Source organism: Halichoerus grypus, chromosome X (genome assembly GCF_964656455.1).
Source record: "Halichoerus grypus chromosome X, mHalGry1.hap1.1, whole genome shotgun sequence".
Taxonomy (NCBI): Eukaryota; Metazoa; Chordata; class Mammalia; order Carnivora; family Phocidae; genus Halichoerus; species Halichoerus grypus.
The window spans coordinates 34,090,491-34,104,445 of NC_135727.1; the positions used below are offsets into that span (position 1 = coordinate 34,090,491).

General features: G+C 38.6%; 1 protein-coding gene across 5 annotated transcripts in view; it reads left to right on the plus strand.

Moving 5' to 3' along the window:
• The first annotated feature begins 2,947 nt into the window (after positions 1 to 2,947).
• The window catches only part of LRCH2 (leucine rich repeats and calponin homology domain containing 2), a 106,439-nt gene continuing 95,431 nt past the window's right edge, over positions 2,948 to 13,955 (plus strand). For 4 of the 5 annotated variants that reach the window (XR_013444463.1, XM_078063842.1, XM_078063843.1 and 1 more), the window contains exon 1: positions 2,948 to 3,296. Coding sequence is in view for 3 of the 5 variants with exons in the window: in XM_078063842.1 (XP_077919968.1) it covers positions 2,948 to 3,296 (349 nt within the window). In the remaining 2 variants the exon portion in view is untranslated. The remainder of the gene's footprint in view (positions 3,297 to 13,955) is intronic. The other variant, XM_078063846.1, reaches the window with a different exon arrangement.

The window sequence follows — 13,955 nt, forward strand, 5'->3', positions numbered from 1 at the left end:
ACAAATAACCTTTGTCATTTGCCAGCACTTTATTTAATAGAGGGTGCATGTTTTGTTCAAAATCCCTTGTTTTCCTTCTGTAATCTTTGATATATGTCATGTAGTCTTGGTGATTTATCAACATTCGTTTTCTAAGTTTGGCTTGGATAATGCTGAGTATTGACTGTAATTTAACCAATTACCAACATATCCAGATCAGAAATAACATCGAAGTGGTAATCACTGTAAAATATTCTCTAGTGTAGACTGATGCAAAAAAATTCATGCAATATGTCAAATCTCTTTTTGTGCACAATTATCAAGAAATTAACTGATTTTTCCCTTGACTTCTTCCTCTATTTATATATTTCTTATTATTTAGTTTTCTTTTATGAGAGGGGCAAGGGTATAATAAAGAGATTAACATTTATTGAGTACCTAATGCTATACAATTCCTTGCAGAGAATAGTTTCTTGGCACAAAGTAATAGCTCATATGTGATCTTATTTATTCTTAGAACAATCCTATGTGAACTATATACTATTTTTCCTCATCTATAAAATGGAAGAATAATAGTACTTATTTTACAGGGTTGTTATGAGGATTGAATGACTTAGTATATGCAAAGCAATTACAACAGTCCCTGGTAAACAGTAAACACTATTTTATTTTATTTTTTTAGTAAGCACTATTTTAAATATTCCTCTTCTTCTTCTTTTTATTTTCTAGTGTTACTTACGAGGGAACCCACGTACAGAGATTTTAAGACACTTTTTTGAGTATTACAGTCAGGTGGTTGGAACAAATTTCTCAATTTCATACTCTTCTAAACTTTTTACCTCCTGTTAAATTAATGAAACAAGGGGGCCATTAGACTGAGGCGGCTCTATTGCTAAGGCAACTCACTTAAGCATACCAAAACCTAAGCCTATAAATATCTCAAGGTTATGAAATCAAAATGCTAAGGACAACCAATCACAAACAGCCAACTAGCTTTAAGTTATAGCCAATCAGATAATTTCCTTTCTTTGCTTCCCCATTTTTTCTACTTGCCTTTTCCCTGGTTCCTGTTGGCAGAGCACTCCTGGCCACTTCTGGTTTGGCATTGCCTAATTTAAATTGATAAATGCTCAAATCAGTTCTTAAATTTTTAAAATATGCCTCAGTTTATCTTTTAATACTCCTATGACCTTGGTGTTCTTGTGAAAGAGCTCTAGAATGTGTTATTTTGTCTGATTTTCACGTATACCTAACCTACTGTGCAGGCTTCCTGTTTTTTGTACTTAGATTATCTTTTAATTCTTTGAAAGATTACTTTACTCTTAAATTTGGTTGTACATGGCCTTTTTCACTTAACAGGTATCCTGAGGGTGTATTTTTCCTGGAGTCTAATACATTGTTTTAAATAATGCCAAAATTCTTATTGGCTAATTATTATTAAAATAGTTCCTTTCTTAATCTTTTCTCTAACTAATGAATTTAGTTTCTCCTCTCCCCTTCTTGATTCTGGAAGTTCTCAGTTAATACTTTGAGAATTTTATTCGATCTCAATACTTTGAGATTTTATTTTATTTAATTAATTTTATTTAATATCAATACTTTGAGATTTGATTTGTGATATAAAGATGAGATATAAGGTACAGCATTTCTTTCTGACACCAGTGGGTTTAAATACTTTGATTTCACTAGCTAATTCATTGTAGAGTCTGATTCTCAGTTCTGTTCCTTCTGTGGGTCATGCATATGGCAAATGTAATTTCTTGCAACATAATCATTTTAATTAACCTGTAGGGATAGCCACAATTTTTTTTCTTGCATTCTTCCCCAAAGTAGAGCCAATGGCAAATTAACTTTTGTGATTTCTCTAAGAAAATGAGATTGTTGGCAGATTGCTCAAATTGAAATGGATGTAAAAGAGATGCATTGGATATTCAAATTGATGATGATTGAATATGTCCAAATATTCTCATGGTTTTTTTTCTTTTTTGGGGGGGGTCACTTTAGTATCAGTGAAAAAGTTTTGAGTATTCTGAATGGGGGTAGAAGGGTTAACGGTGGCCTTTGGGTTCATGTTCTAAAAATGACCTCCTAAAGTAGAAGATTGATTAGCTTATTACCCCCCAGTGTTAAACCTACAGAGTTCCACCTAAAACCAAAACCTTTATTTCGAAAATAAACTTTAAGGTTGCGTAATGATCAAAGAGTTTTCCATCAGCCATACTGACATGATGAGAAGAAACCTGAGATATTTTGGAGATCTTGGCACAACTTCAAAGAGTGCTAGAACAGAATGCAGAGAACTTTTCCAAGTTTTGGAAGGCAGCAGTTTGGCTGAGACCCACACATACTGAAACGAGAGGCTTCCTTGAAAACATTTAAAAAGGATTTTCCTATTTTGGAATTCTAAATTATGGCAAAATTCATATATGCTTAAAACTCAATTCTGCACCAGTTTCCCTCCCCAAATAACCCTCCACCGTTTCTCTCCGTGTCAACACTGGTAAACAATTCCTGAGGCATTTGCGGTAAGCGTTTCAATAAGGTGGCTGATAGTCCTTCTAAATGCCGTTTCAATATATTCTGAAACGAATCCCTTTCACCCCTACCTAATATATTTGCCTTTGTTTTGCAGAGCGAGAAAGGTGAAGCAATTTACAGATCTGGGGACAGACCGCTAAATGACCTGTAGTTAAGCTGGTGTCGCTTCGCAAGATTTTGGTACCCAAAGCAGCGGAACCGAGACTTAGCATCCTTCCTCCGATCACACATTTCTTAAAGCGACCGTTCTGCACGTTGGAACACCGTCTCTTCTCTACCCAACACCTCCTCCCAGCCCGCCCCCTGGTTCCTTCCCACCCTCTACCTCGCCCCCCCCCCGCCCCCCAGTCTGCGCATGCGTCCTAAGAACCCCCTACACTCGCGGCACAAGCTGAGAGTATTGTCGGGGGCTATTCTCTCTCCCAGGAACATGGCGGCGAGTCAGGGAGGTGGTGTTAACAGTGGGGGCGGCGGTTGTGGTGGAGGTGGAAGTAGCGGTGGCGGTAGCGCAGCGGGAGGGGGAGGTGGCGGAGCCGGAGGGGGAGGCGGCGGTGGCGGCGGGACCCTGGTGGTGCCCATCCCGGTACCGACTCTTTTCGGTCAGCCGTTCCCCAACGGGCCGCAGTGGAACCCGGGGAGCCTGCAGCCTCAACACACGGTGAGGAGCCTGGACCGGGCCCTGGAGGAGGCGGGCAACTCCGGCATCCTGAGCCTCAGTGGCAGGAAACTCCGAGACTTCCCCGGCAGCGGCTACGACCTGACGGACACCACCCAAGCAGGTGACAGGACGGGGTGGGGGGGGAGGGGAAGCTGGGCTCCGAAGGAGGAGGTGGGGGGTGTGGGTGGCTGCGTGGCTGCGTTGTTGGACTGCTGGTCTGGGCGGGTTCGCGGGGGCGGCGAGACTGACAAAGTCGGAGCAGCCTTTTCTCGTGAATGTGAGGGAGAGAGAAGGGAATGGTGGTGGTGGGAGTGGGGGGGGGAGGGTTGTTGACTGGAAGATGTATGGAAACCGGGCGGGATGTGAGGGGTGAAAGAGCAGTATTGTTAAAGCGAGTTTCCCCAGTAAGGAGTAGGGAGGGAGGTACTGACACCTTCCTTAATGCACTTCTTCCAACTCTCCTGGATGTTCTCATCTTTCTCGGAGGGGGGGTGGTGGGGGAGACAATACGTAAAATCACAATCTACACATATTCTTTAAAGGCATACATGCCTGGAAGAAAGGCATATTCCTTTTCATCGTGCAGCCGCAGCATTGCCACGGTTTTTATGTGTTATTTTGTGTGTGTGTTTTAATCATCCCAGAATATTCTTGCCTTCTGGTCACGTATGCGTTTAAAGACAGATTTTTCATTTTCCTGGTGTTGAGAAGGTAGTGGTGGTTAAATTAGTATTTGTTGCTGTGGCAAATGAAATCAATCAATCACTAACATGTCTGGTATACTAGGGGAAAGGATCCTTGTTTTGAGTTATGTTAGAGTCCTAATTTTTATAGCAGAAATAGCCAAAAAATTTGAAGGCATTTTTGAGAAACAGAATTAACTCTATTCTTTAGGGAGTTGTGGGCTAATGGCTTATCAGTTTGGTTGAGAAATTGGCTATTGTAGCGTTCTTCCTATACTCTCTGGTACTCTTTGTTGTGGATGGCATTTTTTGTTAGGAACATACTCTCTTTCCCCTCTGCCTTATAAACCAATGCGGATTATTTTAAATACGTTTTCGTTTGATGAAAGGGTTTTTTGCTTTTCATAATCTTTGCATTTGTTATCTTTTATATTTGCTTTACTGAAAGAAATCATGGACAAAATTATTTTGATAGGTGTAGTAATTTTGGAACAGTACAGTAAGTAGAATCACCTATAATGAGAAGTAATAAAGGCCTCTTATTTTCAGAATAACACTATTTCAGTGCATTCAGTTTCTGGATATTAAATTTAGGTATGTGTTGGGAGGAGGGTGGGGAGAGGAGGAAAGCCTAAAAATTGAAGCCTTCCACTCAATTATTCTCTTAGGAATTAACCTAAGAACTATGAATGCGTAATCGATCACTGATGTTGTATTTTGGAAAGCATGTTCGAGTATTTACTCCTTCACTCTGAACAGATTTCCTAAACAATATGTTCACATATTTATGAATATATTGGCAAAATATTATAGGACTTGGTATGTTCTTTAAAGGTTTCAGGAAAAATGGTTTCATACTGCATCATTACGAGCATATGTTGTTTTGCTTATTGTGCTTTATAACCTGTAAAGGGTATATCTGTAGGACTAAGTTTGAGCATCCTGGCCTGGCATTCAGGGCTTTCACTGTACAGCTCCAGTTTATTATTGCAACCTTACCATCCCAAACACTCCTACATAGAACCCTCTGTTCCAACTAGGTTAACTCCCTGTCCCTCAAATATATATAATGAATTTCTGCCTCATCTTTGTAGAAGATCACCCACATGCTTGGGATTTTTCTCTTTACTCCATCTATTTAATTTTGTTCAAGCCCCAGCTTTTCCAGGAAGCTGTCTCTAACTCCCTTAGTCCATAGCAGTCTCCTGTTTTTGAGTTCTTAACGGTACTTTACTACCTTTACCACTTACTTGCTAGGGCTGGCTTTAATGTTTGTGTCATGCTGTCCCTGAGAAGCTGGAGAGCTCCTTAAGGGCAGGGAATAAGTCATATAGTTGTTCAGTCTTCTCATTATATATTGCTTATATTGTACTTGATAATATTTTTCATAAACTTGAATATCATCTTATGTGGTTATAACCTTCGGCTTTTAAGCCTTCAGTTTTGTTTTGTTTTGTTTTTTCTGAGGCAAGCTTTAACACAAAGCAGAGCCATATTTGTTCTTGTTAAGCATTCTTTCGTCATAAACTTTATCAGTGTCTACAGTAACACAGGATTTTTGAGACGATTCCACCTCATTTTACTTTTTTTTTTTTCAGTTGAATGTGTGTTTCCTTGTGGAAACAGTTCAAAATTTAAATGACATATTTGTGAGTGATTCATTTACCATTCATTTTTGACAAAATTCAGTCGTGAACAATTTAGGGGCAATATTTTTGTATGTAAAGAGACTAGTATTCATTATGTATGAATGAAGGTGGGTACACTGGAACTGAAGAAAAATAGAGCATGTTTCAGATAATACATACATACATACATACGCGTACACACGCATACATACACATCTGTAAACATACGGTATCCTCTGATGAAACCAGTTCTGTTTGTTGGTATTGTTATACTTAAAATGACTCTCAGTGGGATAATGTTTCAGAACCAAACTGATGAGTTAGGCAAGCATATAATGTTTTATTGGGTTGGGAAGAGACTGGTGGAAGGGAAAATAGGTAGGAAGGTATTCTGTTAATCTAGGTGTGAGGTGGTGAGAATCTGGGGTAAAACTAAATTGGATAAGAAGGGAAAATTGATAGATTTGAAAGGAAGCAGGGAGGGCTTTTTGCATTATTTTGCTGTTCCTCACATATACATAAGACAAAACAGACCTGGGGTTCTTCACCTGGGCTGCACGTTAAAATCGCAAGGGAGTGTTTTTTAAAAACGTATGCCTGGGCCCTACCCCAGACCAATTAAATCAGAATCTCAGGGGCCAAGAGAATCTTTTTTTAGGAAAGTCTTCCCAGGTGATTCTAATGTGCAGGCAGGGCTGAGAAACTCTAAAATAGTTCATTTTTTAGGTACTCAAGAAGTACTGTTTAGGTGAATGCGAACATTGATAAAAATTTAGTGACTAAAGTCACTTGTCAAGAGGGTCAAAACCAAAACTAGGAACTATGTATTCAAGATCTAGTTCAATATTCTTTTTAACAGACTTGGTGAAGCAGAGACTTTTTTTTCATTATATCATGTCTATAGTGAATAGCAAATTGCCAGGAAGCTATAGTTTCTTCATTTACCATGCATAACCCTGGTTTACATTTGATACTGTTGGATAACTTGGCATTAAGAAAATAGTGCCCCCAAAACATGTAGCAGCAAAATCTTGTTTTCTCTATTAATAGTCTTGCTCTGAGGGAAGATGGATGGTTGGTAGCTGTTGGTGAAGTTTGTCTTTGGTGTCTTTTTACCTTTTTTTGCATTTCTGGTGTGTGATCTTCACCTGCCTGTGCCCTCCTGCTCTCCTCGTTTCTTTTCCCCTCTTCAGCTCACTCCCCTTTCTTTTGCTGGGATGTAGCTTGAAGCTAATTATGGCAGCCTTTTCAGGAGATTAATATTTAAAAGGGAGAGTTTGCTAATTTATTTGAATCTTCAATTGGTGGTTTGTGCTCATGACCTTTTTGAATATATCTGCCTTCCAGATTCTTCTTGATTAAAATCCTCTATATAAAGACATAAGAACAGGGATGAGAAAGTTCGTGATCCATTTCAGGAAAGTAGCTGACTCTTGTTGTAATGTCTTGTCTTAGATGGTCTATAGGTAGACTTGGCAGGGCAAAGGGAAATTGCCTAGAACATTTTAGTCTGTCTGGATACTGTGATAATTTGTTGACCTAAGAGAGCTTGAAAATGATTCTAATAGCCACTCAAACAGATCCTGAAACTTTCATATTTGACTTTGTCACCAACGCTACAAATAAGTCTCAGCCTACTTGCAGCTGCTCCCTCTGCTTCTTCATACCTCTTTATTCCATAAACAATAGGTCTGTGAAACAGATTTAGGAATTCTTACATGCATCAGATGGTGCTGTGTCCTGGTTAATCACGTGTTTTCCTGTAAACCTGGAGTCAACTCTAGTATTTCCTACATGTGCTGGTTCACCCCTTCAACTGTGGGGCATGGTGCATTTTATCAGGTTGTAAAATGGAGCCAGATAAACTTTGCAGCATCTGATTATGTTGTGAGGTGAAGGCCCTCTTAGTACATTCAATGGAATGAACTTGTGATTGTGATTTTCTGGACTGATTCAAATATCTACCTTGCTTTGTGTAATAAATGTCTCCCTAAAAAATCGAATGTGAAGCACATTTTTGACAGTTGACTCATATTTTAATTGCTCTAGATTGAATTTGAGTTGCTGGACCTCACAGTGATTTATTTTATTCAGTGATGAATTCTTCTACAGTATAAATCGTTGCTCCTTAATTTCTTTCTTTTGTAAGTTCACATTTTAAAATAAAATGTTAATCTTAAATTGGAGGGTATGTTCATCATTAAAGTATTACAGCTCTTTACAAATTTTTAAGCACTTTCATGTATATTATGCTATTGTATCCTAATAATAACCCTGTGAGTTTGGCACAGTACATAGTAATTACTCATTGTTGTGAGAGGTTAAGTGATTTGCCCAAAGTTAAATGGCTAGTGTATGGCAGAGTGGGGGTCAGAGCCTAGGTTTTTTTACTCTAGCACTCACTATTCCAGTGTTATTTCCATTGTAATGCAGTCTGTCTATATAATAAAGGTATTATTAAACTACACACTATGCTAATAAATAGATTATGTATTCTGAAAAATAAATGCTTATTTATCTTAATATGTTATATAATTTTTGCTTTGTGTGCAGTGTGTTTTGTGTTGTGTATGTAGTCTTCATGCCTCTCTTTCTGATGGTTTTAGAATAGATTCATTAAGCAAGCGTTTATTGAACTCCAACTTTGGAAACATGATTATAGCCAATAGAAAAGAAAGGGACTTGGCTATTGTCCTTGAAGAGTCTATTAAATAGCTGAATATGTACAGGAATATGTGTAACAATTAGAAAAGAATTATAGGGGTGCCTGGCTGGCTCAGTTGGAAAGAGCATGTGACTTTTTAAAAAAAGATTTATTTATTTTAGAGAGAGAGAGAGAGCACGCTGGAGAGAGAGAGAATCTCAAGCAGACTCCTCACTGAGCATGGAACCTGGCGCAGGGCTCGATCCCACCACCCTGAGATCATGATCTGAGCCAAATCAAGAGTCGGATGCTTAATGGATGGAGCCATCCAGGCACCCCAAGAGCATGCGACTCTTAATCTCAGGGTCGTGAGTTTGAGCCCCACATTGGGTGTAAAGATTACTAAAAAAATAAACTTTAAAAAATTACTAAAACAGTTCAAAAAAAAGAAAAGAATTATATAACAATATTCAAAATTGTATACATTTATAAAATGTACAAGTAAGTGATGTGAAGCTATGGCATAAGGTTTAATTTTATTGGGGTTAGTTAAGTTAGTTTGAGAAAGCTTCCTTTAAAGTTAGGTATTTGCTGAATCTTGAGGTAAATGATCAGTATGGGATCAAGTTATGATTAGGTAGGAGGGAAAGTTGCAGAATTTCAGAAGAGAAATTGTATGAATACAGAGTTGAGAATGATAATGTGTGTTAAGGGCAGATGTTAACCGAAGGTTTACTCTGTATTTTCACAAACATACTGAGAGGCTGAGAGGAGGGAACATGTGGAGAGCTCAGTGTTCAAATCCAAGAGGAGTAGAGAGGACCTTCATTTGAAGGCAAGGGAAGCAAGAACAGGGTGGGGAGCTGTTAGCCATGGAAGGGAGAAGTAACCTGACTTTTACTAAGGTAAAAGTGAAGGTAGATGTTTGGGGACATTAATGTCTTAAATTTTAATCTTAAAGAAATGAGGCAGTGTCATTGGGGAAAAAGTTGATGAGCATAGAAAAAGGTACTCAATAGAGCATAATGCTTTAAGGAACCAATATGGAGAATAAGCTACAGTACAGAATTAAGACTGTGTGGTAAGCAGCTAAATTAGTAGCTTTGGAAAATATGAGCATATCATCTTTTATGAAAAAAAATTATATATACTACATGACAGGTAAAAGAACAGAAGTGGCTGATTGGGATATTTTAGAATTGGGCTTATAGGCACACTGCTTAAAGTTTAAAATTTAATATCTTGATTTAGATTATTTGTTTTTTTAAAATTATTTTTTATTTTTTTAAAAGATTTTATTTATTTATTTGACAGAGACAGAGTGAGAGAAGGAACACAAGCAGGGGGAGTGGGAGAGGGAGAAGCAGGCTTCCCGCTGAGCAGGGAGCCCGATGTGGGGCTCGATCCCAGGACCCTGGGATCATGACCTCAGCTGAAGGCAGATGCTTAACGACTGAGCCACCCAGGTGCCCCTATTTGGTTTTTTTTTTAATTTAATTTTATTATGTTATGTTAGTCATCACATTACATCATTAGTTTTTGATGTAGTGTTCCATGATTCATTGTTTGCGTATAACACCCAGTGCTCCATTCAATATGTGCCCTCCTTAGTACCCATCACCGGGCTAACCCATCCTCCCACCCCCTCCCCTCTAGAACCCTCAGTTTGTTTTTCAGAGTCTATCGTCTCTCATGGTTCATCTCCCCCTCCGATTTCCCCCCCTTCATTTTTCCCTTCCTACTATCTTCTTTTTTTTTTTTTTTAAACATATAATGTATTATTTGTTTCAGAGGTACAGGTCTGTGATTCATCAGTCTTACACAATTTAGATTATTTGTAATACAAACTCTGAAGCACTTATTTGTTACCAAAAACATAAAGCTGGACAAGATCCAGAACCTTATTGACAAAATAAGAGATGATGCTAGGAACACTTTTCACAAATAAAAATATTTTTCACAAATACAAATAATTGAAGACTTACAGCTTATTGATTCCCTGGATGGTGGTATTTGTTTAATTTCCAAGGCACTCTGAAACTCTGCAGAAGGGCATGTCATTCTCCTAGCCCACCCCAGCAGCCCACTCTAAGGCATGCTTAAACTGTGTGATGCCCACCCTCATTCTACAGAGATTTTCATCATGACCAAGAGGGGAAATCTTGGTTTTCTCTTTCTCGTTACACTTTGGTTGTATTGGGGGTACTTCTTGAAGCCTTGTAATACTCTGAAAAGTTTCAGAAAGTTTTGTCTGGGACGCCTGGGTGGCTCAGTCGGTGAAGCGTCTGCCTTCGGCTCAGGTCATGATCCCAGGGTCCTGGGATTGAGTCCCACGTAGGGCTCCTTGCTTAGTGGTGAGCCTGCTTCTCCCTCTGCCTGCCACTCCCCCGTTCGTGCACGCACGCTCTCTCTTTCTCTCTGACAAATAAATAAATAAATCTTAATAAAAAAAAAGAAAGTTTTGTCTGCTTCCCTTTTATGGAAAGGAACACCTTCCACTCCAGGGAACCATTTAAGGTAATAAGAGGAAACTGTACAAATCAGTTTTATAACAATAATCTAAGTTTATGTTTAGTCTCACTTAAAACTAGTGCACTCAAGTCTGCTAATGGCCAAGTTTTAAATTTTAATCTTTACATTTCTCCTGTTTCAAATAAATTATAAATTGATAGTATTCCACTTACAGACTGTCAGTCAATGTACTATAATGGATAATTAAACAATGGCTATTTTCTAATGTATGTTTTGGTATGAAAAATTTTAAAGAAAAGTTGTTTTTTCCAAATAGGGAAGTAAGTCTTTTCCTATTTGTGGACGTTGCTAATTCTCTGTACTCTTTTATGATTTGTGACAGATTTTTGTCACTTTACTTTTAAATTAATTACTTCAATCTTTTTCAGTAGAATTTTATGTATAATATTAGGGATTTAAGGTGACCAAAGACGGAAATAAAATAACTGCAGCATAAACTTTTATTTGAACTCTACGGAGACTAACCAATTCTAGAACATTTGTGAATTTGGCTTTCATCCAAAAATCACTTTGTTAAATGATTATACCCCAAAGAGACTCTAGAATGTGCAGCCTAGAAATCTTCCTCTCTTAAAAAAGTAATTACAATATGTAAATCCTTAATACTTTGAGCTAATTGGTTGGGGATGTCTGTGTCAATGGAAAATCAAGTACTTTTGAAGATATTTATAAGTTAAAAATAGTAAATCGACATAGGTAACTTTTTCCTTAACCTGCCTTAATATGTAAGAATGGACTTATCTATTTTACGTAAAAGGACAAGGTTGTAAAGTTGCTGCCTTAAGGGATTTATGATTTCATAGTGGTATAAAACATGTACTCACTTATCTGTACTCACCTATCTATTATATAAGCTAGATCAATTGTTCTCAATGAGGGAAGATTTGCCCCAGGGGATATTTGGTAATGTCTGGAAATGTTTTGATTGCCACAACTTGGGAATGCTACTGACATCTAGCGGGTAAGAGGGGCCTGGGATGCTGCAAAGCATCCTACAGTGCACAGGAAGGACTGCCACACACAACAAAGACTTATCTGTTCCAAAATGTCAGTGGTGCCAAGACTGAGAATCACTGGGCTAGAGTAAGATAAATGTCATAAGTGAAAGCAAAGTGCAATGCAGGTTCAAAGAGGAAGAGATGACATTTGATTGCGTTGGTAGAACAGCAGAGAGGGCTTTATTAATGAGATTGGAGGTAAGGGAGAGGATCAGATTTTATAATTACCCATGAAGGGAGGAAATTGTATGCATAGTGACATCCCAGAGTGTCTTCAAACTCAAAATATATTAAAAAAAAAATCAACCTTTGTTATTGATCCTAGGCCCCCTGGTCACTCAGACCAGAAACTTAGGAATGATTCTCCACTCTTCCCTTCCCTTCCCTTTTATAACTAGTTAGGAACTAAGGCCTGTTGGTCATAGCTCTTTGAATAGCTTTCAGATCTCTTTCCTTCCTGTCTGTTCTCACTGCTATTGTTGTTGTTCAGGTCCTCCTCTCCTCACCTTTAACTGCACTTATCTACAGTTTTCCTGAATAATCTCTCTGCCTCATATTTGTTTCAAGCCGGGTTAGTTCTTTACATGGTAGCCAGAGCACTCTTTCTTTCTTTCTTTTTTTTTAAAGATTTTTTTTTTTTTTATTCATGAGAGACAGAGAGAGAGAAAGGCAGAGGCAGAGGGAGAAGCAGGCTCCCCGCGGAGCAGGGAGCCCGATGCGGGGCTCGATCCCAGGACCCCGGGATCATGACCTGAGCGGAAGGCAGACGCTTTACCGACTGAGCCACCCGGGCACCGCAAGAGCACTCTTTCTAATATGCAGGTCTGATTGTCACTTGTAGCTACTAAAACACCTTGGAGCCAGTAAGCCAGCTCCATAACAATACATGGCTTATTCCTTGTTTTGAATATTTAAAAAAATGTAAAAAAGCTAATGCATACACTGTGCTTTATATGACTGGTGATTTTTATATTACTGAATATTAAATTGCTAAGATTCATCCAAAATGTTGTGTGAAGCTGTAGTTCATTATTTTGATGGCTGCATTAGCTTTCATTGTGTGACTATACTACACTTTATCCACTTTCTCACTGATGGCCATTTGGGTTGTTTCCACAGTTTTGCTCTTGCAAACAGTGCTGCTGTAAGCATTATTGTGTCTCGTGTTGTACATGTGTGAGAATTTCTCTTGTGCATATACTTGGTAGTGGAATTTCTAGGCTATATGGCATGTCAGTGTTCAACTTGAGATAATGCCAAACTGGTTTAAAATGTACATTTCCTTCAACATGTATAAGAGATCCTATGAATCCATATGTCCAACACATAGTAGTGTCAGATCTACACATTTTGGCCAAATGAGTTTAAAAAGGTACTTCAGTGAAGTGTTTCTTAATTTACATTTTGCTCATCACTAGTGATGTTAACATATCTTCGAATGTCTGTTGGCCATAGGTGTTTCCTGTACTGTGAAATGACTTTTCATTTATTTTGCCCAATTTCTGTTGGTGGACTGTCCTTTTCTTACAGAATTCTATGAGTTAAAAAAGTATTCCTAACAGTACTCATTTGTCAGTTTTGTGTACTGTGAATATTTTCTCCTAGCTTATAACTTGCCTTTTTGCTTTTTAAGAAGGCTTTGAATGAGCAAATGTTGCAAAATTTTAATACAATAAGATTTGTCAGTGCGTTTTAGTCACTGCTTTTTTGTGTCTTGTTTAAGAATGTGCAAAATACATTCACCTACATTTTTTTTGTTTTTTTTAAAGATTTTATTTATTTGAGAGAAAGCAAGCGAGAGAGAGAGAGAGAGAGAGAGAGAGAGCGCGCATGCACACACACACACACACACACACACACACACACGCTGGGGAGGGAGGGGCAGTGGGGAGACACAGGTCTCAATCCCAGGACCCTGGGATCATGACCCAAGCCGAAGGCAGACACTTAACTGACTGAGTCACCCAGGCGCCCCCATTCACCTACATTTTTTTTTTTTTTTTAAAGATTTTATTTATTTATTTGAGAGAGAGAATGAGAGAGAGAGAGAGCATGAGAGGGGGAGGGCCAGAGGGAGAAGTAGACTCCCCGCTGAGCAGGGAACCCGATGTGGGACTCGATCCCGGGACTCCAGGATCATGACCTGAGCCGAAGGCAGTCGCTTAACCAACTGAGCCACCCAGGCGCCCCTCACCTACATTTTTTACTAAGAGTTTTGAAGGTCTGTTTTGGGTGTTTAAGTTCCTAATCAATATAGAATTGGTTTTTATATAATAGTGTGAGGTCCAGTTTCAT